The 27,029-nt window shown below is 41.9% G+C and overlaps 2 protein-coding genes across 8 annotated transcripts; both read left to right on the plus strand.

The window, feature by feature from the left end:
- Positions 1-291: 291 nt before the first annotated feature.
- Positions 292-3,607, plus strand: LOC135524077 (shaker-related potassium channel tsha2-like). 7 transcript variants are annotated; one of them, XM_064951254.1, is made up of 4 exons: positions 292-2,131; positions 2,470-2,541; positions 2,725-2,778; positions 2,913-3,607. In XM_064951254.1, exon 1 carries the CDS (start codon positions 636-638, stop codon positions 2,085-2,087), a length of 1,452 nt encoding a protein of 483 aa, XP_064807326.1. In that variant the 5' UTR covers positions 292-635; the 3' UTR covers positions 2,088-2,131; positions 2,470-2,541; positions 2,725-2,778; positions 2,913-3,607. The 7 variants fall into 7 exon arrangements, with proteins under 7 accessions (XP_064807326.1, XP_064807327.1, XP_064807323.1 ...); XM_064951255.1 differs by having other exon boundaries at positions 2,479-2,541; XM_064951251.1 differs by having other exon boundaries at positions 292-2,541.
- A 17,936-nt stretch (positions 3,608-21,543) lies between these two features.
- Positions 21,544-25,094, plus strand: LOC135524079 (potassium voltage-gated channel subfamily A member 1-like). The gene has a single exon (XM_064951257.1). It carries the CDS (start codon positions 21,750-21,752, stop codon positions 23,226-23,228), a length of 1,479 nt encoding a protein of 492 aa, XP_064807329.1. The 5' UTR covers positions 21,544-21,749; the 3' UTR covers positions 23,229-25,094.
- The last annotated feature ends 1,935 nt before the right edge of the window (positions 25,095-27,029 follow it).

The following is a 27,029-nucleotide window of genomic DNA, read 5'->3' on the forward strand; positions in this document are numbered from 1 at the left end:
TTCATCTTTATTAAAGATGTTTACAAGTAACCACGCTGCATTTTGGTCCGCCTCTCTTTCCCCAGAAGAAAACCGTTACACAGTCCTTTAAAAAATTATGTCAGTGATTTGTTTCTCTGAAATAAGATATTAGAGCACTGGTCAACACTGCAAGTCCTGAGTTGAGAGAACTTTTAAGAAGTGTAATAGGTGTTTACCAGTTGTGTTAGATTCAACAACATGACACAGAGAGAGAAGTAAGTGAGCAGTGGACAGTGCAGCGAGTGTCATCACGTCAGTCAATTTGGGGAGGGCTTCTGGCTGTTTAAAATGGTGTGAATATGCAGCCAATACTGTAGACAGCCAACGGTAGCAAGTCGACAGACTGGAGAGTATTTCAGGACCGTCTGCAACTACAAAAAGTTTATTGATTTAAATGGGGGAAACCAACAAGAACTTTTACTGGGCAGAAAAAAAACATATGGTGGAGTAATTAATCATACAATTTGGGAGGCTGGAGTGATACAGTGAGGATTTACTTGGATTCATTACCCAAAGAAAGAGAGGGAGAGAAAGAAAGAAAGAAACTACCGAGAGAAAGTGACAGTGGGGGCCGTGGAGTTGAGTGAAGCGCTCACCCTTGAGAGGGGCAAAAGATGACTGTTGTATCCCGTGAGAACCAGGACGAGACTGTGGTAGTCCCTCCCCGGTACCAAGATGATTGCGACGTGGAGCTGGGCGACCAGGAGTGTAGCGAGAGGGTCGTCATCAACATCTCCGGGCTGCGCTTCGAAACACAACTGAAGACCCTCTCGCGCTTTCCCTCTACGCTATTGGGAGACCCACGTAAAAGGATGCGCTTCTTCGATCCGTTGAGAAATGAGTACTTTTTCGACAGGAATAGACCCAGCTTTGATGCTATCCTTTATTATTACCAGTCCGGGGGAAGGCTTAGGAGACCTGTCAACGTTACCATGGACATTTTCATGGAAGAAATCAAATTTTATGAAATCGAAGAGGAGGTCATAGAGATGTTCAAAGAAGATGAAGGTATGATCAGAGAGGTGGAACGTCCGATGCCTGACAACGAGTTTCAGCGCCAGATGTGGTTGTTGTTTGAGTACCCCGACAGCTCTGGGCCTGCCCGGATGATCGCTGTTGTATCAGTCAGTGTGATTTTGATATCCATACTGATCTTCTGTTTGGAGACATTGCCACGGTTCAGGGAAGATCACAGCACAGACATAGAACTCAGTAATCACCTCATCACGAATGGGACTACTCGCCACAAAAAAAAAAATCCGTTGACAGACCCGTTTTTTATGGTTGAGTCACTTTGCATCGTGTGGTTTTCCTTTGAATTTCTCATGAGGTTTTTATCGTGCCCTAGCAAACCGGCTTTCTTCAAAAACGCAATGAACGTCATTGACATATTAGCGATTGCTCCTTATTTCATCACCCTTGGACTTGAACTCGCTGAGCTACAGGGAGCGGGAAGCGAACAGGCCATGTCGTTAGCCATACTCAGAGTAATCCGTTTGGTTCGAGTCTTCAGGATTTTCAAACTTTCCAGGCACTCCAAGGGTCTCCAAATTTTGGGCCAGACACTCAACGCCAGCATCAGCGAACTAGGTCTTTTGATATTCTTTCTTCTCATAGGGGTTATTCTGTTCTCCAGCGCTGCTTACTTTGCAGAGACAGACGACCCTGAATCGGGATTCACGAGTATCCCCGCCGCATTTTGGTGGGCGGTGGTGTCCATGACTACGGTTGGATACGGAGACATGTGCCCGGTTACTATTGGCGGCAAAATAGTGGGATCGATGTGTGCCATCGCCGGAGTGCTGACCATAGCCCTACCTGTCCCTGTCATCGTTTCCAATTTTAATTACTTCTATCACAGAGAACGCAATGATGAGGACACCGCCGTGTATACTCACGTGACTTGTGGTCAACAGAATACTTCATTTGGCGAATTCAAATCGACCAGCGACAGCAAGCAGTCCCTCGCCAAATCAGAGTACATTGAAGATGATTCTCTCGAGACACTCAGATTTACTAACTTTAGCCCATTTGAACAGTACACTGGCAAGCTTACAGATGTATGAAAAAACAAGCAACGCCCGAGCTGAGCAGAAAAAAAACGATATCGGTGAGTAGCCAGCCTGAGAACATTTACGGGCGCTTTTACGCAAGCAGTTAGGTTGGCATGCAATCTCTCAATAACTTGAATTCATTTGTTGAATACATTCAGTTGGCCTAATGCTTCATAACAGTAATGTCAGGTCAGTGTCCGGCCTATGTGCATGTTTGAATAACTACACGCAATTTTACCCACCCTATTACGCACGGTGTTTGTTGGCATATAATCTTAAAATAGCTGGAATTAATTTGTTTGACACCTTCAGTAGGTCTAAAACTGTATTACAGGTCAGTAGCGTACAGTGTTGAGTGGCTACAACAACTTCTAAAACTGGGTTGCTTTTGGAGAGTTTATAGAATTTCTGAACTCGGAGCGCCACTGTGTGGTTGAAACGCAATCGCGCAGCAGACGCGTCTCAGGTAAATCATTCAAGCAGCTATTTACGTTACGTGTGCAAGACGTTGCTGATGATGTAAGTGTGTGTATAATTTACTTGTGACTGTGTATACATTTTCCATAAAAAAGCTTTTTAGGGACATTTTAGACAGAAGTGTTGGAATATCACCACACACAAAGAAACATGATCTTCTTTTTACTTCCAGGGGACAAGATCAAAAACCACTGCCTTTCTACTCCACTTGAAAGGAAATGCTGATGTAAGTGTGTGTATTATTTACTTATGACTGTTCCATACATTTTCCCTAAAAAGCTTTATAGGGACATTTTAGACAGAAGTGATGGAAGGTCACCCCAGAAAGAAAAACAACATGATCTTCTTTTTACTTCCAAGGGACAAGATCAAAGACCATTGCGTTTCTGCTCCGCTTGAAAGGAAATGCAGGCATGGCTTTTCCAATTCTAGATGTACTTGTAACTGAAAAAGTCAAGAGAGTGAATAAAAAACACACATGACATGTCTCCATGAACATTGGCCAGCAATGTGAGATGACAGGTGCTGATGCAACATCCAATGGGGAGCTCGCTGAAGGAAACACGGGTTTGGAGCCTCTGCCTTTAGGAAACCGATAACCTTTGAAAATCAATTAACCTTTCAAAGTATTTTGCTGTCCATTCAATGAACTATGAAATGACTACTGTAGATATCCTGTTGTGTATTGTTGTAAATAGGCCTATACTGTAAATTCAATCGTTGTGCTCGACTCAGAATCTTAATGCGAACATATCTTGCTTTGTGTGCCTTTACGTGGATGATTTCAAAGGAACTATTTGGGTAGTCCTTTATTTTATTGAACTATTTTATTGTACAGAGTATCTGATTTTGCCATAAACGTTCCTTGGGAAGCTAGTTTTAAAATCACTAGTCTTAAAATAACTTAACCATAGGAATCTTATTAAGTATGCATGTAAGGAGACATCAATTGTGCTCATGAAATGTCATGAAGATTTATTTATATTTTTGTAAGATTGTTAAAATGTATGTGAACTTTTGAAGAATATTTTTTTTATAAAACAATTCAGAAAATACCTCAATGTGTTGGTTTGGGTGCACCTTTACACACATTAAAGGGATACTTCGGGATTTTGGCAAAGAGGCCCTTTATCTACGCTGAACAAAAATATAAACGCAAAACAACCATTTCTAAGGTTTTACTGAGTTACAGTTCATATAAGGAAATCAGTCAATTATAATAAATTCAGTCAATTATAATAAATTCATTAGGCCCCAGTCTATGGATTTCACATGACTGGTCACAGATATCTTTTAAAAAAGGTAGGGGCGTGGATCAGAAAACCAGTCAGTAGGGACATTTTCAGTCAGTGTGACCAACATTTTCCTCATGTAGTGCGACACGGCTCCTTCGCATAGAGTTGATCAGACTGTTGATTGTGGCCTGTGGAATGTTGCCCCACTCCTCTTCAATGGCTTTGCAAAGTTGCAGCATATTGCCGGGAACTGGAACACGCTGCCGTACATGTCGATCCAGAGCATCCCAAATCTGCTCAATGGGTGACCTTTCTGGTGAGTATGCAGGCCATGGAAGGACTGGGATATTTTCAGCTTCCAGGAATTGAGTACAGATCCTTGTGACATGGGGCCATGCATTATCATGCTGAAACATAAGGTGATGACGGCGGATAAATGGCACAACATTGGGCCTCAGGATCTCATCTCTGTGCATTCAAATTGTTGTCAATAAAATGCAATTGTGTTCGTTGTCCGTAGCTTATACCTGCCCAAACCATAACCCCACCATGGGGCACTCTGTTCACTACCTCACGCCCAAACAACGCCATGCAAGTTCATCCGTGAAAAGCACACTTCTCCAGCGTGCCAGTGGCCATTGAAGGTGAGAATTTGCCCACTGAAGTCGGTTACGACGCCAAACTGCAGTCGGGTCAAGACCCTAGTGAGGACGACGAGCATGCAGATTAGCTTCTCTGAGACAGTTTCTGCGGACCCACAGTTTCATCAGCTGTCCAGGTGGCTGGTCCCAGGCGACCCCGCAGGTGAAGTAGCTGGATGTGGAGGTCCTGGGCTGGAGTGGTTACACATGGTCTGCGGTTGTGAGGCCGGTTGGACGTAATCACAAATTCCTTAAAATGACATTGGAGGCAGCTTATGGTAGAGAAATTAACCTTACATTTTCTGGCAACAGCACTGGTGGACATTCCTGCAGTCAGCATGGCAATTGCACATTCTTAAAACTTGAGACATCTGTGTTATTGTGTTGTCTGACAAGATTTTAGAGTGGCCTTTATTGTCCGCAGCACAAGGTGCACCTGTGTAATGATCATGCTGATCAGTTTCTTGATATGCCACACCTGTCTGGGGGATGGGTTATCTTTGCAAAGGAGAAATGCTTACTACCAGGGATGTAAACAAATTTGTACATACAATTTGAGAGCTTTTTGTGCATATGGAACATTTTAGGGATCTTTTATTTCAGCTCATGAAACATGGGACTAACACTTTCCATGTTGCGTTTACATTTTTGTTCAGTGTACTTCCCCAGAGTGAGGTCAATTTGTGGATACCACTTTTATGTCTCTACGTGTAGTTTGAAGGAAGTTGCTAACTAGCGCTAGCGCAAGAGTTAGAGTTTATTTGTATTTTTACAGGGACGATGCACCTTAATCAACGTTTCATTAAAAGTGCCGGTTTTGGCCAGCCAGCTCATTTTCAACCACAGTCCCTGGGCAGGATATCATAAACAATTACAACAACAATACAGACAAACAATGAGCAGTGAGCACATGCAAAGCAACATAGAACAAGCAACAAGCAACACAGACAGAGCAATAGCACAAAAAGCAACAAAACAAAATACAGTGCCTTCGGAAAGTATTCACACCCCTTGACTTTTTCCACCTTTTGTTATGTTACAGCCTTGTTCTAAAATGGATTACAAAAAAAAGAATGATCCTCAGCAATCTACACACAATACCCCATAATGAGGCGAAAACATAAGGCGAAAACAGGTTTGTAGAAATGTTTGCAAATGTATTCAACTTAAAAAACAGAAATGCCTTATTTACATAAGTATTCAGACCCTTTCAAATGAGACTCAAAATTGATCTCAGATGCATCCTGGTTCCATTGATCATCCTTGAGATGTTTCTACAACTTGATTGGAGTCCACCTGTGGTAAATTCAATTGATTGGACATGATTTGGAAAGGCACACACCTGTCTGTATAAGGTCCTACAGTTGACAGTGCATGTCAGAGCAAAACCAAGCCATGAGGTCGAAGGCATTTTCCGTAGAGCTCCGAGACAGGATTGTGTCGAGGCACAGATCTGGGGAAAGGTACCAAAACATTTCTACAGTATTGAAGGTCCCCAAGAACACAGTTGGCTCCATCATTCTTAAATGGAAGAAGTTTGGAACCACCAAGACTCTTCCTAGAGCTGGCTGCCCGGTCAAACTGAGCAATCGGGGAGAAGGACCTTGGTCAGGGAGGTGACCAAGAACCTGATGGTTATTCTGACAGAGCTCTAAAGTTCCTATGTGGAGAGGGGAGAACCTTCCAGAAGGACAACCATCTCTGCAGCACTCCACCAATCAGGCCTTTATGGTAGAGTGGCCAGACGGAAGCCACTCCTCAGTAAAAGGCACATAACAGCCCGCTTGGAGTTGGCAAAAAGGCACCTAAAAACAAGATTCTCTGGTCTGATGAAACCAAGATTGAACTCTTTGGCCTGAATGCCAAGTGTCACATCTGGAGGAAACCTGTCACCATCCCTACAGTGAAGCGTGGTGGCAGCATCATGCTGTGAGGATGTTTATCAGCAGCAGGCACTGGGAGACTAGTCAGGATGGAGGCAAAGATGAACAGAGCAAAGTACAGAGAGATTCTTGATGAAAATCTGCCCCAGAGCGCTCAGGACCTCAGACTGGGGTGAAGCTTCACCTTCCAACAGGACAACGACTCTAAGCACACAGCCAAGACAACGCAGGAGTGGCTTTGGGACAAATCTCTGAATGTCCTTGAGTGCCCCAGACAGAACACAGACTTTAACCCAATCGAACATCTCTGGAGAGACCTGAAAATAGCTGTGCAATGCCTCCCATTACAACCTGACAGAGCTTGAGAGGATCTGTAGAAAAGAATGGGAGGAACTCCCAAATACATGAGTGCCAAGCTTGTAGCATCATTTTTTTTTTACCTTTATTTAACCAGGCAAGTCAGTTAAGAACAAATTCTTATTTTCAATGACGGCCTGGGAACAGTGGGTTAACTGCCTGTTCAAGGGCAGAACGACAGATTTGTCCCTTGTCAGCTCGGGGTTTTTGAACTCGCGTTACTAGTCCAACGCTCTAACCACTAGGCTACCCTGCCATACCCAAGAAGACTCGAGGCTGTAATCGCTACTGAAGGTGCTTCAACAAAGTGCTGAGTAAAGGGTCTGAATAATGGAAATTGATCACTAGCACTTTAAACAATGCCACTTAATATAATGTTTACATGCCCTACATTACTCATCTCATATGTATATGTATATACTGTACTCATTTAAACTGCTGCATCTTGCTGCATCTACTGCATCTTGCCATCTTTATGTAATACATGTATCACTAGCCACTTTAAACTATGCCACGTTATGTTTATATACCCTACATTACTCATCTCATATGTATATACTGTACTCTATACCATCTGCTGCATCTTCCCTATGCCGTTCTGTACCATCACTCATTCATATATCTTTATGTACATATTCTTTATCCCTTTACACTTGTGTGTATAAGGTAGTAGTTGGGGAATTTTAGGTTAGATTACTCGTTGGTTATTACTGCATTGTCGGAACAAGAAGCACAAGCATTTCGCTACACTCGCATTAACATCTGCTAACCATGTGTATGTGACAAATACAATTTGATTTGTTTCGAATACTTATGCAAATGTGTTATTTCATTTTTAGATTTAAAAATAAATACATTTGCAAATATAAAAACCTGTTCTTGCTTTTTCAATATGGGGTATTGTGTGTAGATTGATGAGGAAAAAAACAATTTAATACATCTTAGAATAAGGCTGTAACCTACCGAAATGTGGAAAAAGCCAAGGGGTCTGAATATTTTCCGAAAGTACTGTACATAAACGTAACAAACTGTTTCCACACCTCACAAACTATAGACAACATGGAAAGTGGCAATACACATCTAGGGATTATGTTCACAAGTCTGATTGGCCTTTGGCCATGGCTTTATGTTTTTTGTGAAGGCGCGATATGTGGTGCAGCTATGTGTGTCTAATGGCTGTGTGTTGGGAAGCTCTCACAGAGAAAGCAGATTGACTAAAGGTGCTTTTCCTTCAGGGAACTAGACAGTCACCTCTCATGGCAGATCTTGTGGATCTGCTGCCATGGGTTTGGGTTTCTATTTAACAAAGTGGAGGGGGAGCCAGGCCAGAGTATTGATTGGCTCAAAATAAACAGCTCGTTAAGCAGCTTCTGACAGTTGATTTGTAATAGTTGTCAACTTTTAAACATGTTACAATATGGGGTGGCAGGTAGCCTAGTGGTTAGAGCGTTGGGCCAGTAGCCAAGATGTTGCTGGTTTGAATCCCTGAGCTGACAAGGTAAAAATCTGTTGTTCTGAACCAGACAGTTAACCCACTGTTCCCTGGTAGGTCATCATTGTAAAGAAGAATTTGCTCTCAACTGACTTGCCTAGTTAAATATGATTGGTTACTGGAATCTCACTAGTAACGATAAGTATTCAACATTAGTTGACCTGTGTTACATATACGTTTAAGGTAAAACAACAACAAAAAATTTGGTCCACTTTTTATTTAGTTTGCAAATGAGAACAAAACAATCAAGTGACAAAACAGTTCTATTACAAAGTACTGAAATACACATTTGAATATTCCGCAGTTGCAATTAATTTCATAGATCCTCCCAATAATAGTAACTCTTCAATAATATGAGTTATTAGGTATTTTATTAGGATCCCCATTAGCTGTTGCAAAAGCAGCAGTTACTCTTCCTGGGGGTCCACATAGAACATGAAACATGACACAGTACAGAACATTAATAGACAAGAACAGATCAAGGACAGAACTACATAAAAAAAAATTATAGGCACACGTAGCCTACATAACAACGCATACACACAAACTGTCTAGGTCAAATAGGGGAACGGCGTTGTGCTGTGAGGTGTTGCTTTATCTGTTTTTTGAAACCAGGTTTGCTGTTTACTTGAGCAATATGAGATGGAATGGAGTTCCATGCAATAATTAGGAAGTGGGATGGGAGTGTCCTTACTTTAAAGTAACTAGTTAATATTGCAAACGACTCCAATAACTTAATTGAAGTGCGACAGTGATATATTAAGTGTATGATATTAATTAATCAATATGGTAGGTCCACTTGTAGCACCAGCTAGCAGCACATCTTAGCAGAATAAACTAAGCAGAGAGAGAGTGTGGGGGAAAGACAGAGAGAGACAGAAAGACCGAGAGAGAAAGAGAGAGAGAGAGAGAGAGAGAGAGAGAGAGAGAGAGAGAGAGAGAGAGAGAGAGAGAGAGAGAGAGAGAGAGAGAGAGAGAGAGAGAGAGAGAGAGAGAGAGAGAGAGAGAGAGGAAGTCAAGGAGATCCGTTGTGCAGATAGGGAGGGTTGGAAAGACAGCCCATTCTTTATTAATGATACTAGCAGTTAAGAGCTCACTCCACTTGCTGTTTGGCCCCGAAAATGTCTATCAATGGATTGTCAATGGATCATGTCCAAAGATACCTTCCCTGTTGTTGAGTACCCAGTTGACTGTAAAAACCTAAATGGATATTGATTATTAACTTTTTGGGGGGGCACAATAAGTAGCCTAATTGATAAAAAGTGTAGTAAGCCTAAACTCTCATAACACTATTTGGGTTGTAACATTAATATTAGACTCATTCCTAATGTTAACCCTGTAGGATATACATCGATTAGGCTACGCATACTTTATTCAATTACAATGTCTGTGGTTATAAACAAACATAACTGTTGTGGGATATTACCATTGGTGTATTTATTCCTGCTTGTAAAGTGTGTACAATCATACCATGCTTTGTAAATTGTCATCAGGGGTTCACAGTGAAGACAATATTTTTGGTCAAAAAGAGTGGTACCAATTGGCCTATAGGTGGCGTTGTTATAAGCAGTCCATTGAGAATGATAGAGGCCACCAGTGGCCAAAAGTCCATATTAGCATGGGCAGCCGTATTAGCATGGGCAGTGCCATTGAGGGCTTCCACCATTTTAATGTAGTCAACTGGCTGGGACTTCCAACTGAATTGTCTGATCCCTCCTGGAGACCCTGTTGGAGATATGTCCAATGGGGTCATCAGGATGGATCAGACAAATGTGAAGAAGAAAATTGACTACTTCAATTAGCAGCAACATAAAAGAGGGGGGTAGTCAAGAGGGGTAGTCTGGGTAAACATTTGATTAGCTGTTTAGGAGTCTTATGGCTTTGGGGTAGAATCTGTTAAGAAGCCTTTTAGACCTAGACTTGGTGCTCTGGTACAGCTTGTCCTGCGGTAGCAGAAAGAACAGTCTATGACTAGGGTGGCTGGTGTCTTTCCTAAGGGGGATTAGGCTTTGTCGCACCCTCTTCACGACTGTCTTGGTATGTTTGGACCATGATAGTTTGTTGGTGATGTAGACACCAAGGAACTTGAACCTCCCAACCTGCTCCACTACAGCCCCATCGATGAGAATGGGGGCATGCTCAGTCCTCCTTTTCCTGTAGTCTATAATCATCTGTTTTTTTCTCTCTCATCACGTTGAGGGAGAGGTTATTATCCTTGCACCACATGACCAGGTCTCTGACCTCCTCCCTATAGGCTGTGTCATCGTTGTCGGTGATCAGACCTACCACTGTTGTGTCATCAGCAAACTTAATGATGGTGTTGGAGTCGTGCCTGGCCATGCAGTCATGGGTGAACAGCAAGTACAGGACTCTCAGGACCTCTCAAGACTGAGCACGCACCCCTGAGAGACTCCCGTGTTGAGGATCTGTGTGGCAGATGTGTTGTTACCTACCCTCACCACCTGGGGGCATCCCATCAGGAAGTCCAGGATCCAGTTGCAGAGGGAGGTGTTTAGTCCCAGGGTCCTTAGCTTAGTGATGAGCTTTGAGGGCACTATGGTGTTGAACACTGAGCAGTAGTCAATGAATAGCATTCTCACGTAGGCTTTCCTTTTGTCCAGGTGGGTAGGGCAGTGTGGAGTGCAATAGAGATTGCATAATCTGTGGACCTGTTGGGGCAGTATGCAAATTGGAGTGGGTCTAGAGTTTCTGGGTATAATGGTGTTGATGTGAGCCATGACCAACCTTTCAAAGCACTTCATGGCTACAGACATGAGCGATACGGGTCGATAGTAATTTCGGCAGGTTACCTATGGTGGACTATGGTGGTCTGCTTGAAACATGTTGGTATTACAGGCTCAGACAGGGAGAGGTTCAAAATGTCAGTGAAGACACTTGCCAGTTGGTCAGCGCATGCTTAGAGTACACGTCCTGGTAATAAGCCTGGCTCTGTGGTCTTTTGAATGTTGACCTGTTTTAAGGTCTTATTCACATCGGCTCTGGAAAGCGTGATCACATAGTCGTCCAGAACAGCTGATAATCTCATGCATGCTTCAGTGTTGCTTGCCTCTAAGCAAGCATAGAAGTAATTTAAGTCATCTGGTAGGCTCGTGTCACTGGGCAGCTCGGCTGTGCTTCCATTTGTAGTCTGTAATAGTTTGCAAGCCCTGCCACATCTATCGAGCATTGGGGACAGTGTAGTATGATTCAATCTTAGTCCTATCTGTCTGTTTGATAGTTCGTTGGAGGGCATAGCGGGATTTCTTATAAGCATCCCGCTCCTTGAAAGCAGCAGCTTTAGCTCAGTGCGGATGTTGCCTGTAGACACTGCATCTCAGTGCAAGAGGCGTCACCACAGTCCCTGGCTTGAATCCAGGCTGTATCACATCCGGTCGTGATTGGGAGTCCCATGGGGATTGGCCCAGCGTTGTCTGGGTTTGGATGGGGTAGGCTGTCATTGTAAATAAGAATTTGTTCTTAACTGACTTGCCTAGTTAAATAAAGGTTAAATAAAGTGATCCATGGTTTCTGGTCGGGGTACGTACAGTCACTGTGGGGATGACGTCATCGATGCACTTATTGATGAAACCAGTGACTGATGTGGTGTACTCCTCAATGCCATCGGAAGAATCCCGTAACATATTCCAGTCTGTGCTAGCAAAACAGTCCTGAAGCTTAGCATCTGCTTCATCTGACCACTTCTTTGTTGACGAGTCACTGGTGCTTCCTGCTTTAGTTTGCTTTTAAGCGGGAATCAGGAGGATAGAATTATAGTCAGATTTGCCAAATGGAAGGCGAGGGAGAGCTTTGTACACGTTTCTGTGTGTGGATAAAGGTAGAGTTTTTTCCCTCTGGTTGCACATTTAACATGATGGTAGAAATTAGGTAAAACCCATTTGTTACCCTGCTTTAAAGGTCCTGGCCACTAGGACTGCTGCCTCTGGATGAGCGTTTTCCTGTTTGCTTATGGCGTTATACAGCTCATTGAGTGCGGTCTTAGTGACAGCATCAGTTTGTTCTGGTAAATAGACAGCTATGAAAATTATGGATGAAAACTCACTTGTTAAATAGTGTCATCTTCAGCTTATCATGAAATACTCTACTTCAGGCGAGCAAAACCTTGAGACTTCCTTAAATATTAGATTTTGTGCACCAGCTGTTGTTTACAAATATACACTGATCGCCACCCCTTGTCTTACCAGAGGCAGCTGTTCTATTTTGCCGATGAAGTATAAACCCCGCCAGCTGTATGTTAACCTTATCGTCCCCACAGCAGAGAGGGGACAAATTTGTATGTAGCATAGAGATAGATAGAAGACTCATCATGGATATTGTCAGGACCCGGTTACGAACCTGGGTCTCCGGAGTGAGAAACAGTCACTTAACCAACTGAGCCACGAATAGTCAGCAGAACCCAGAAGATGAGGCAGACACAGCAGTACTTAAGACGGTGTATTTAATAAAGTAAAAAGTCCTTCTAATACAAAAATGGCAAATCCAAAAGGTGGAAGGTAAAGCACAAAAAAGCCCCAAGAGATACTCACAAAAAATGAACAAAAACAAAAAACAGAATTCCACAAGAGCGTCACCCGGAATCGACAAGAGCACACAGAACACTAGGGCTGGGTGCTAACATACAAACACAGAGCACAGAACTGAGGGAAACAAAGGGTTTAAATATAATCAGGGGGAAAATGAGGCACAGGTGCAAATAATAATGGGGATCAAGGGAAAAAACATAAGGTCAAAAAGCACAATGGGGGCATCTAGTGAAAAAACCCGGAACAACCCTGGCCAAATCCTGACAGATATAACCAGTTTTAACATGGATATAGAGTAACACAGTATATCTATATATTTTTTTCACTTTTATTTAACCAGGTAGACCAGTTGAGAACAAGTTCTCATTTACAACTGCAACCTGGCCAAGATAAAGCAAAGCAGTGCGACAAAAACAACAATGGGATAAAACAAACGTAGAGTCAATAACACAATAGAAAATCTGTATACAGTGCGTGCAAATGAAGTAAGAAGGTAAGGCAATAAATAGGCCAAAAGTGGTGAAGTACTTACAATTTAGCAATTAACACTGGAGTGATAGATATGCAGATGAGGAGGTGCAAGTAGAAATACTGGTGTGTAAAAGAGCAGAAAAAAACAAAAAACAAATTTGGGGATGAAGTAGGTAGTTGGTTGGATGGGCTATTTACAGATGATCTGTGTATAGCTGCAGCGATCGATAAGCTGCTATGACAGCCAATGCTTGAAGTTAGTGAGGGAGATATAAGTCTCCAACTTCAGTGATTTTTGCAATTCGTTCCAGTCATTGGCAGCAGAGAACTGGAAGGAAAGGTGGCCAAAGCAGGTGTGGCTTTGGGGATGACCAGTGAAATGTACATGCTGGGGCTCGTGCTACGGGTGGGTGTTGCTATGGTGACCAGTGAGCTGAGATAAGGTGGAGCTTTACCTAGCAAAGACTGATAGATGACCTGGAGCCAGTTAGTTTGGCGAAGAATATGTAGCGAGGACCAGCCAACGAGAGCATACAGGTCGCAATGGTGGGTAGTATATGGGGCTTTGGTGACAAAACAGATGGTACTGTGATAGACAACATCCAATTTGCTGAGTAGTGTTGGAGGCTATTTTGTAAATGACATCGCCGAAGTCAAGGATCGGCAGGATAGTCAGTTTTACGAGGGTTGGTTGAAAAGCATGCATTTAATTTTACTAGCATTTAAAAGCAGTTACAGTATATATTCACCTATATATACCCCCACTAATGAAATGCTAATGACCTACTAATGTGGCTATCATAAAGAACTACAAATGCCATGATGATCTGGATGACACTGCCGAATCTTGGCAAAGGTAAGAATATCTGGACTAACTGTAATATTAGCTAAATGTAGTAATGAATACATTGGCTACATTTCTTTAAATTGACATGTTAGCAAATGTGCCAGCTCGAGATGAAGTGCAGGTGCTTCTACAGTTGAAGTTTAAAGTCAGCCAAAACCTCAGAAAACAATTTGTAGACTTCCACAAGTCTGGTTCATCCTTGGGAGCAATTTCCAAACACCTGAAGGTACCATGTTCATCTGTACAAACAATAGTACGCAAGTATATACACCATGGGATCACGCAGCCGTCATACCGCTCAGGAAGGAGACACGTTCTGTCTCCAAGAGATGAATGTACTTTGGTGCGAAAAGTGCAAATCAATCCCAGAACAACAGCAAAGGACCTTGTGAAGATGCTGGAGGAAACAGGTACAAAAGTATACATATCCACAGTAAAACGAGTCCTATATCGACATAATCAGAAAGCCGCTCAGCAAGGAAGAAGCCACAGCTCCAAAACAGCCATAAAAAAAGACAGACTACGGTTTGCAACTGCACATGGGGACAAAGATTGTACTTTTTGGACCTATGGTCTGATGAAACAAAAATAGAACTGTTTGGCCATAATGACCATCGTTATGTTTGGAGGAAAAGGGGGAGGCTTGCAAGCCAAAGAACACCATCCCAGCCATGGAGCACGGGGGTGTCACACCCTGACCATAGTTGGCTTTGTATGCTTCTATGTTTTGTTTGGTCAGGGTGTGATCTGAGTGGGCATTCTATGTTGTGTGTCTAGTTTGTCTATTTCTATGTTTGGCCTGATATGGTTCTCAATCAGAGGCAGGTGTTAGTCATTGTCTCTGATTGGGAACCATATTTCGGTAGCCTATTTTGTGTTGGGTTTTTGTGGGTGGTTGTTTCCTGTGTTCGTGCCACACGGGACTGTTTTCGGGTTTTCACTTTGTTGTTTTGGTTATGTGTTCATGGTCAGTTTTCTAATTAAAAAAACATGGACAATTACCGCGCTGCATTTTGGTCCTCCTCTCCTTCCCAGGAAGAATCCCATTACAGGGGGTGGCAGAATCATGCTGTGGGGGTGCTTTGCTGCAGGAGAGACTGGTGCACTTCACAAAATAGATGACATCATGAGGTAGGAAAATGATGTGGATATATTGAAGCAACATCTCAAGACATCAGTCAGGAAGTTAAAGCTTGGTCCCAACTGGGTCTTCCAAATGGACAATGACCCGAAGCATACTTCCAAAGTTGTGGAAAAATGGCTTAAGGATAACACTTAAGGAGTGGCCATCACAAAGCCCTGACCTCAATTCTATAGAAAATGTGTGGGCAGACCTGAAAAAGCGTGTGCAAACATGGAGGCCTACAAACCTGACTCGGTTACAGCAGCTCTGTCAGGAGGAATGGGCCAAAATTCACTCAACTTATTGTGGGAATCTTGTGGAAGGCTACCCGAAACGTTTAACCCAAGATAAACAATTTAAAGGCAATGCTACCAAATACTAATTGACTGTATGTAAACTTCTGACCCACTGGGAATGTGTTGAAAGAAATAAAAGCTTAAATAATTCTCACAACCTATTATTCTGACATTTCACATTCTTAAAATAAAGTGGTGGCCCTAACTGACCTAAGACAGGGATTTATTACTAGGATTAAATGTCAGGAATTGTGAAACTGAGTTTAAATGTATTTGGCTAAGGTGTATGGATAATCTGCATTGCTTGCTGTTTGGGATTTTAGACTGGGTTTCTGTATGACACTTTGTCATCGGCTGATGTAAAAAGGGCTTTATAAATAAATTTGATTGCAACGATTTGTAGTTTTGCATGATATCTACTTTGCTAATAAGTATTTTCGAATCACGCCAGGGTAAGCCGACATGAAACATAGTCCTTATTTTAAGTATTTCTAAAATCTTCCATGGGAAACATTAATGGTGGAAAAACGATTGGAACCATTTCCTTGTTTGACAGCTAGGTTTTATGGGTATTATGACACTTCCACTGTGGGGCTCTATTGCAATTGAGGACTTCCACCATTTTTAAAGTAGTCAACTAGGTGGGGATTCTTAGGAGTCGGTAGCAATCAGCCAATGAAAAGAAGAAAAAAAATCAGAAATGTTGGTAAATGGTCAAATGTGCATTAATTGTTTAAAGAAGTTATAAAAGAGATTGCTATGTTTTTTTATCACTATCGAATCATGGCATGGGCTTGTTTGAAATCTATCACTTGATGCTTTCATTCCAGAGACAAATAATATACACTACAGTTCAAAAGTTTGGGGTCACTTAAGAATGTCCTTGTTTTTGAAAGAAACACTTTTTTTTGTCCATTAAAATCAAATTGATCAGAAATACAGTGTAGACATTACTGTCGTAAATTATTTTTAATGGAATATCTACATAGGCGTACAGGTGTCCATATTGTATTTATTATATGAACAAAAAAACAAAAACAACGAGAACGAAACGAAACAGTCCTGAACGGTGGAATACAGAACAGAAAAAATAATCACCCACGAAACACTGGTGGAAAAAACTACCTAAGTATGATTCTCAATCGGAGACAACTAACGACACCTGCCTCTGATTGAGAACCATACCAGGCCAAACTCAAAATACAACGTAGAAAAACAAAGATACTGCCCACCCCAATTCACGCCCTGACCATACTAAAACAAGACAAAACAAAGAAACTAAGGTCAGAACGTGACAATTTTAATGGAAAAAAAGTTAACTTTCTTTCAAAAACAAGGACATTTCTACGTGACCCCAAACTTTTGAACAGTAGGTAGTGTATATTTTTGCAAAACGCTATATATCTGCCTCACTCAGAGAATTAAGTAGTACTGCTAGGTTTTACACAGTCAAATAACAAATAACTAAATGTTTAATAAAAAACTACAAATTATACATTTGTGAAATCAATATAAAAAAATACACACTTGAAATTCTCTCAACCAGCTTCACCTTGAATGATTTTCCAATTTTGAAAGTTTCCACATATGCGGCACACTTGTTGCCTGCTTTTCCTTCACTCTGCGGTCCAACTCATCCCAAACCATCTCATTTTGGTTTAGGTCGGGGGATTGTGGAGGCCAGGTCATCTGATGCAGCACTCCATCACTCTTCTCCTTGGTAAAATAGCCCTTACACAGCCTGGAGGTGTGTAGCCTGGAGAACGTGCAATGTTTAACAGTGCGAATCGCAGAATGGTGAACTTACTAAATGACAGAGTTTGACTGGGTGATATTAGATTGCTTCTTGTATAAATATTTTCTGTCTGGATTTTAAAGATTTGTATGTTAAGGTCATTGTTCTGTTGAAAAACAAATGATAGTCCCATTAAGCCTAAACCAGATGGGATGGCGTATCGCTGCAGAATGCTGTTGTAGCCATGCTGATTACGTGTGCCTTGATTTCTAAATAAATCAGTGTCACCAGTAAAGCACCCCCACACCATCACACCTCCTCACCCATGCTTTACGTTGGGAAATACATATGCGGAGATCATCCGTTCACCCACACCGCGTCTCACAAAGACACAGTGGTTGGAACCAAAAATCTCCAATTTGGACTGCAGAGAAAAGCACACATTTCCACCCGTCTAATGTCCATTGCTCGTGTTTCTTGGCCCAAGCAAATCTCTTCTTCATATTGGTCTCCTTTGGTAGTGGTTTCTTTGCAGAAATTTGACGATGAAGGCCTGATTCACACAGTTCCCTCTGAATAGTTGATGATAAGATATGTCTGTTACTTGAACTCTGTGAAGCATTTATTTGGGCTGCAATTTTTGAGGCTGTTAACTCTAATGAACTTATCCTCTGCAGCAGAGGTAACTCTGGGTCTTCCATTCCTGTGACAGTCCTCATGAAAGCCAGTTTCATCATGGAGCTTGATGGTTTTTGCGACTGCACTTGAATAAACTTTCAAAGATCTAGAAATGTTACATATTGACTGACCTCCATGTCCATTCATAACGATGGACTGTCGTTTCTATTTGCATATTTCAACTGTTCCTGCCATAATATGGGTTATCTTCTGTATACCACCCCTACCTTGTCACAACACAACTGATTGGCTCAAACACATTAAGAAGGAAATAAATTCCACATATTAACTTTTAAGAATGCACACCTGTTAATTGAAATGCTTTCCAGGTGACTACCTCATGAAGCTGGTTGAGAGAATGCCAAACGGGTGCAAAGCTGTCATCAAGGTAAATGGTGGCTATTTTAAGAATCTCAAATATAAAATATATTTTGATTTGTTTAACACTTTTTTTGGTTACTAAATGATTCCATATGTGTGATTTTATAGTTTTGATGTCTTCACTATTATTCTATAATGTAGAAAATAGTAAAAAATAAAGAAAACCCCTTGAATAAGTAGATGTTCTAAAACATTTTACTTGTAGTGTATGTATAGCAATTGTTCAATAGGATAGCCTTGACTAGAATATAGTATATTCATATGAAATGGGAAAAACACTATGTAAACATGATTAAAGTGGCCAGTGTTCCATGTCTATGTACACAGGGCAACAGCCTCTAACGTGCAGGGATGAGTAACTGGGTGCTAGCCAGCTAGTGACAGTGACTAAGTTTAGGGCAGGGTACTGGGTGAAGGTTGGCTATTGATGGCTATTTGAGATAGAAGATGTTTTTCAGTTTCTCTATCCCAGCTTTGATGCACCTGTACTGACCTCGCTTTCAGGAAAAAAAGACATTGGATCATTCTAAATCCAATTTTGACATGTTGAAAATCAAAATAAGCATCATGCATTCCATGAAAATGTTAGATGGAATAGCTAAGTTCTTTCATGTCTTGCTTGACATTGATTCTCATTGATTCTCTGTTGCGTCATAAAACACACAACTGTCAGTCCCCTTTTGGCCCATGGTGTTACAGACAGTTTTTTTTGGGACAAGTGACTTGAGCTTACAGGCAAGCAATAAATCTGTCCTACTTGTCCGAAGCCCTGTAATGTCAAGCCCTGTAAATGATTCCATCATGGGCAACAACTGGCCACTAGAACTGAACTGATGGACATGGGGCAGTAAAATTGGGATGTAAACTCGATGTATATGTCCTTAGAAGCTGTGTGAATACAAAGTCACTGCAACCACAGATGGCTGCACCAGACCAGTTGGTGGCACTAAGTGCAATAAGTATTGATCAAGTGTCTCCTGCAAATGAATGTTAGATTTAAATTAAGCAGACAAAACAATGTGAAATATTGAGATGAGTTTATCTGTATAACATTGCCCTATTATGTGGCCTGTACGTAGTGACAGGTAGGATCTTTTATTCTGTAAAACGAGAAACAGGAGGTCCTGCCTCTGCAAGCATATTACAGAATGTATTGAAGTATTTTGGATTGCTAATTTAGAATGTACCAACTGAGATTTAAATCAACATGCTAATGCTTTGACTGATTGTACGTAAATAAAGATAGTTCCTACATGATAGAGGGCTTGCTTTGGTATCCAACTGATCTTCTGTCCTCTCTGTCATCCTGTGAAGCCCCGTATATATGTTTTTTTATTCACATCCATGAAAAGGCCCCCTACTTTCCAAAAGTAATGGAAATATGTTATTGTTTGTTTAGGCCTATTAGACCATTTTAAAAACACATAGCAAATCGATGGGACGAAACACGCAGGTTACTAAAGCAGTTATTCACATTGTGTTCTATAAAACAAGTGAACAGGTATACTGTAGCTTATCCCAAATGATCAGACATCCCCTTGTTATCATGCACGCAGCCCTTCTAAAAAAAAAGTCATCTCACTTCATTGCCCTTTGAAAAGCCCCCTGTCCTTGAATGAACTCAGTGCAACTTGACGCAAATCAATCTTAAACCGGTAACCTGCGTGTTTCGTCCCATCGATTAGACTGACAGGACAAACAACAACATAACGTTGCACCATGCACGAGGAAGGGCAGGGGGTGGAACGTCCGGAGGATGATAATCGAGCGGTCTGTTCTGAGACGCGGTGCTCGCGACCGCTGTCCATGGCGCTGAATCAAGCCACTCCTTGTCGTGCTGAAACTGTCTGCACCGCGGCCGCTCTTTCCGGCCATTGGCCACTCACAGATTTGAGCGGAGTTAGAATACGCACTGCTGAGTGTTGTAATGTAAACTGTATAAAGTAATGACCGTGCCAAGTTAGACTACTTTTTCCAGAATATCAGTTTATAAGTAGCCTATAATTAGGACCATTGTTGGGTTTTTGGGAAATAATGATTAAGATACCTGCTCATCACCCTCCAGCGGAGCAGATATTGCACCAGTGCTGGCACACACAAATACTCTTGTCTTTTTGTAGTGTAGAGAGCACTCGTGGCAGCGTGCTTTAGTATAGCCAGTCTGCATTGCGTCGAAACCCGTTCTCTCCCTCCCTCCCTCCCTCTCTCTCTCTCTCTCTCGCCCCTTCCCTCTATCTCCTCATCCACTCTCCTTGCATGTGGAATACATAAGAACAATATACTGAACATTATTAAGAAATGATTATATCTTCACATAAATCGATACCTCCATCTGTGCCGGCTCGAGGTAAAACACATTCTAAAATGCTCGTCATCTTGTCTACTCGTAACAGGACATTTCTGCTGATGCGGTAATGTCTTGAAATGGCAAGGGTTCGCTTATTGCCCCTTAATGTATCTCCCCCCTGAATTGCAGCATAATAATTTATCCTGCTCTATGCCATTCACACCGAAGTGCTCCACCGCACAAGTGACTGTAGGCTACAGAAGTTGCTCACGTTTCTCCGACTCCAGCGTGATTTTACAACGAATGTTATTAAGCGACGGGATCAAGATGTAGACAAATAAGACATTTAAGTATTTACCGATACGAAGGGCTCAGACAGTGATGTCTTGAGTGTTTCAGTCTATACCAGGGCCTGCACAGAGGAAAGCTCCAATGTGTTGCGGTGGGGTGCGTTGAAAAGTGTTCATGTTTTAACACATGACAACAAAGCTACGGCAGTCCTGGCTGTCCTAGCGGTTGGATGACTGTGCTGTGTCGCGGACAAGACGCAGGTAAGCATTGAAACTGGTGCACTCTTGTCTGTCTGTCTGTCATAAGAGGGGTCAGGGGGAATAATTTCAAGGCTATTGTTACAATGTTACTAGTATTTAGAGACTGTGACAGTCAATTGGTATTGCCTTCTATATGACTTTTAGTGCATTTAACGCTTAATTATTTGCGTGAGGTAGCCTATATTTATATATATATATATATTTGCTATATAGGCTATATATAGCATTTACCCTGCCAATTATAATATGCATATTCGATTAATTTATGTCTAGATTATCACCAATAAAACAATATAATTTACCCCTTTGGACGCTGATAAATAGGCTGGACATATAGCCTAGAGGCGAAATAAATAAATAAATGGCAGAAATTGCTGAGCTAGCAAATATCTCCGCTGTTCCTTCGATCCAATCGTTTCTCTTTTTTTCTCTGACTGGGTTACAGAGGCAGCAGCAGCAGATGCAGCGGAGAGCAGCAATGGTCGAGTCAGCGAGAACCGCAGTGGAGCCGCACTGAGGCAAAGCAAGCTAGCCCCTTATCTGGGGACTAGCACAACACATAGGTGGAGAAAAAGAAGAGGAATTTAGAAGTAAATTGTATCAACCCAAAACCTGAATGCCGCCTGTTCAATCAGATTAACCGGATAACCGGAATTCCAAAACTCCTTGGACCTACAAGATGACCGTTGTGGCAGGAGATAACATGGATGAGACCGCAGCCGTACCGGGGCACCCGCAGGACGCGTACCCCCCCGACCATGAAGACCACGACTGCTGCGAAAGAGTGGTCATCAACATTGCGGGGATGCGGTTCGAGACCCAGCTCAAAACTCTCTCCCAGTTCCCCGAGACATTGTTAGGCAACCCCAAGAAGAGGATGCGCTACTTTGACCACCTGAGAAACGAGTATTTCTTTGACAGAAACCGTCCCAGTTTCGATGCCATCCTCTACTATTACCAGTCCGGGGGTAGGCTGAGAAGGCCCGTCAACGTCCCGTTGGATATGTTCTCTGAAGAGATAAAGTTTTATGAGTTGGGAGTGGATGCCATGGAGAAATTCCGTGAGGATGAGGGCTTCGTCAGGGAGGAAGAACGTCCTTTACCTGAGAAGGAATTCCAGCGTCAGATCTGGCTGCTTTTTGAGCACCCAGAGAGCTCGGGTCCGGCCAGAGGGATTGCTATAGTATCTGTAATGGTAATTCTGATTTCCATAGTCATATTTTGTTTAGAGACTTTACCCGACTTGAAAGAGGACCCTAGGGGTCGTTTTAAGACTGTGGGGAATCATACCTTTTACTACAAACCAAACATCCTAACCGACCCTTTCTTCATTATTGAAACTCTTTGTATTATCTGGTTCTCGTTTGAGTTGTTAGTGCGGTTTTTCGCGTGCCCAAGCAAGGCAGTCTTCTCCAAAAACATGATGAACATTATTGATATAGTGGCCATCATCCCTTACTTCATCACACTGGGCACGGAGTTGGCTGAGGACCCCGAAGACCAGGACGAGGGCATGGGAGAGCAGGCGACATCTCTGGCCATCCTTAGGGTAATCAGACTGGTCAGAGTGTTTAGAATCTTTAAGCTGTCACGACACTCCAAAGGATTGCAGATCCTGGGACAGACCCTCAAGGCCAGTATGCGTGAACTCGGATTGCTGATATTCTTCCTCTTCATCGGAGTCATCCTCTTCTCCAGCGCGGTGTACTTCGCAGAGGCCGAGGAGAAAGGGTCGTACTTCGGCAGCATACCGGAAGCTTTCTGGTGGGCCGTGGTGTCTATGACAACTGTGGGCTATGGGGATATGGTGCCTGTCACTATAGGGGGCAAGATAGTGGGTTCCCTTTGCGCCATTGCTGGTGTGTTGACGATTGCGCTCCCAGTGCCTGTCATTGTGTCCAACTTCAACTACTTCTACCATAGGGAGACCGAGGGAGAGGAGCAGGCCCAACTCTTAAACGTTAGTGAACCAAACATTAGTGAAAGCAACTCTAGTCGCCGCAGCTCGTCCACTGTCAGCAAATCAGAATACATGGAAATTGATGGAGATATTAATAATAGCATCGACAATTTTAGAGAGGCAAACCTCAGAACTGGCAATTGCACTCTCGCAAACCAAAACTGTGTAAATAAAAGCAAGCTGCTCACAGATGTGTAGAATCGAATGAGAAAACATGGGACTTACATGATGCCGTCACACGTTGAGTACGCCATCCTTTTTGAATGCTTCATTCGCCTCCTATAAGCGCTCTATGGCATTATGACAACAACCATGCTCACCAATTTGAAAGGAATTATTTGAAGGGGAAAAAATATGAAAATGAAGCTGTTATTAGAGAACACGACAGCTAGAGTAATTCATTATTTTAAAAATGATCATTCAAATACGTATTCAAAATATATAAAAAAGAAACATCAACTTCTATTTAACACGCACACGCATAATCGCGCGCCCTTTGGACGACGACTAACCAACACCACTTAGACGACGTTTCTGTTTTTATCAGACAACGCCAGGCGTGATAATTAAAACGTTATGCATCGGTACAGATAACATTTCAGCAAGTGCACACTGCATCAAGGATAAAATTCATCATAAATACCATCTGCTGGGAAGAGAGAGACACGCAAGTCAGGATCTGCTGCACCCAGTTAGTGGTCAGGCCGACCGACACCTGGCCTGAAGTCCGAGGCGACTCCTCTACCCCTCTGTCATCAAAGGATCTACTATCCAGCAAAGCACCTTATAGGAAAATACTGATAACGGAGGATCACTGATCTCCTGGTTTGGATGTTAAAAAGAGGCTGATGATCTACTTGCCTCAGTCTGAAAGACCTACGGACATCCGCAATGCTGCTATTTTTCAGCAGTAAAATTCTGTAATTATGATATCAGCAAGTGGTACAATGGCATTTTTGCCCGTTAGATGCAAGACAGCACAATGATATAACAGAAGAGCTTCACATGAGCATGTTTAGAAGAGACTCCCCATACATTTTGATATTGGCATGCGTGATGATGAGACATAACCTTATAATAATGCTACAAATATATTTATTTCGAATTTTTCCATCCCCCTATGGCTTCATTCGATTCCCCTTTATTATTCGTTTTCACTTAGAGTTCAGAACTGGTTTGAAATAGTTTTTGATTTGAAAATTCCTAATTATTTAGCGAGTGAATGTTAAAAAAAATCTTAAGGGAAACAGTAACTAAACGAAGATCATAGCATGAGAAAAAGTCAACTGCATTATGGCCTATCGACTAAGGTACTGTGTATCCTAGTATATCTAAATGCATGACGTCAGTATTCAGCTTGTTGCAATTACAGACACTCTGAAAAGTGTATCATACTGTCATGGAAACGAAACGTGGAAACTTAAAAAAATAATAATCTCTGAACCGTTTCTGAAATGTGACAAAATATATCCAAAACCCAACTCGGGGATGCTGACTTTCTCATTTAAAACGTAGGAGATCAAAGAAACAGAATAAATACTTATTATCAAAATGCATATACTCATAAAGCACCAAGTTACAGTATTACTTCATTAGCGCAGTGCATGGACCTTTGAACATAGAAAAAGTAAACCTATTATGAGTCAGGCCTTCCATTTCACCACTAAATTTAGGGATACGTTTGTTTGTTTTCACAAAACAAAACAACAGAAACAACTGTTATTTTACTGAAATTAGCCTTTGTTTAATAGATATTGCCAATAATCATTTTGTACATTAGTTGCTAGTGCCTTTACCCCGCTCACCATGCAACAGGCTCAGTGAAAGTGCCTCTGTGTATATAGCCTACAATGGAAATCCATGACAAGTTGAACAGATCAGATGCAAAAGATCTTGCTTGCTTCAGCACTATTTTGCTGTTATTATTGTTGTTGATGATGAGGATGATGAGGATTGATTATTCAGATCATTATTAATACAGTCAGAGAATGTTTGGTGAAAACAACCATGGAGGTGCACTACCAACATGATCCATAGTTGAGTTGACCCAAGACTAGAACAATATTCCAACACCCCCCCCTAGTACTTTATACTTCTCCACCCATGCACCACTTCAAATCAAAAGTGAATATCCATTGCTTTGCCTTGCTTGTGTTGCTGTTGCAATTGATTTATGTGCCATAAAGTCTTTTAAATGTGTCTACCTCAGTGAGGTCACTGCAGAACTCACTGCAGAGCTGCAAGCCAGGCTATTCTTCGATGCATAAACATGCAACATGGCCTCTAAGTGGAGTAGACTGTGGTCATCAGGGCCTGGGTTTATAAATGGTCTCAGAGTGCTTGAGTGCTGATCTAGGATTAGGTCCCCCCACTGTCCATGTAATCTTATTCATTATGACCTAAAAGACTCATCTGATCCTAGATCTGTACTCCTACTCTGAGATGCTTTATGAATACAGACACGGATGTTAAAACTCTTAGATTGGCCCCTAAAAGTAGCCTTAGAGAAGCACTTAGGTCTTAGGACAGACATACTGCACCAACCACCCGTACCCCTATCCCATTTTTCTTCCAAGCTACGCACAATCAAAAAATAAAATAAACACATTACGATAGTAGTAGAGTTGACTAGAGCATAGTGATGTAGACTGACTGATTCTCGAAAAACCTGTTGATACAAATGGTTTGGTTTGGATTCTTTAGTATTACAGTTGTTGAGAAGTAAGGCAGGTTTGCTACTGTTAAATCATAGAAATACCCTGGGCAATTTTATCTGCGAATGTCTGAAAGTGTGCCACACTTCATTGATATGTGTATTAATAGAAATAGAATATCTCACATCCATCACAGAACATTGACTTGAATGGGAATGTCCATTCTAGCAATTCCATTTCTAAGTGTGTACCTGTCACAGAATGACAATGGAGCAGCCAGGGGCTCTTACACTGATTTTTTAGCATATTGGAATTTCACTCTGGGCAATATAAGTGCATTATTAGATGCTACACCGTTTTTGCAGGTTCCATTTGCTCAATAGCTACATGTATTTCATAATTGAGTCTTCCAGCTCTCCGCAAAGCTTACTGATGCCGTGTGAATCTTGTTTCGTTATTGCAGCAAAATTTGTCCTGTAAGTGTGTGAAATGACCAGATGATTTAGGGTCAAGATATATGTTGCTATGGTAGCGACACAATGTCTGTGACACTGAAGTTGAGGGGTTATACACAAGACAGATGTTATGAGACCACACGTAAACATGGCTAAAGATTCAAAGGCCCTCGTGATGGTATGTCATTTGGTGAAAAGTACTGTACCATGTTTCCTTTCTCTTTTTCCATTGGCCTTTACTGTATGTATAAACCCCTCAACTAAAATGTCTCAGCTAGTGAAGCATTTGCTTTCATCAGTTTGTGCAAAGGCTGTACCTTTTGTGGACTAGCAGAAAGCCTCTATGTGCACATTGGTTATGGACAAGGCCTTTTTTGATTCTGTGAATCGAGTTGCTGGTCGTTTTGTGCTATATGTTATTGGCTATGTTCTCTTTATTTGCTCATGGTCGTTCTAGTGTATTGCTGGGGAACTTGGAATGTGTCTGTCTACAACAGGTTTGGTGTCTGTCTTTGCGAGAGCCTTCCTAGACGTCAGTTCATTTGACATTATGAGGTGAATATGTCAGTGGAGTTGACAAATAAGTGCAAAAAAATGTTACTTCTGTGTCAGGGATTTTTAAGGTTTCTAACCAAGAGAATGCCATCAGGTCTTAAGAACAGACATATAGAATACCCCAAAATACAACAAATAAAACGTGATTATCCACAGCAACCTTATCTATACCATGTACAGTAGCTAGCTGACCATCAGGTAAATGATATAGTTTTACCATATGTGGTTTCTCTTATGGCCCAGAAGTGTGGTTGGACAAAACAGGTTCTATTCCACCAAATACCCATGATGCAACAGTTCAGAGTGAGGTTGAGGGAACACATGCAAAACCCCTC

Source organism: Oncorhynchus masou, chromosome 31, assembly GCF_036934945.1.
Source record: "Oncorhynchus masou masou isolate Uvic2021 chromosome 31, UVic_Omas_1.1, whole genome shotgun sequence".
NCBI lineage: Eukaryota > Metazoa > Chordata > Actinopteri > Salmoniformes > Salmonidae > Oncorhynchus > Oncorhynchus masou.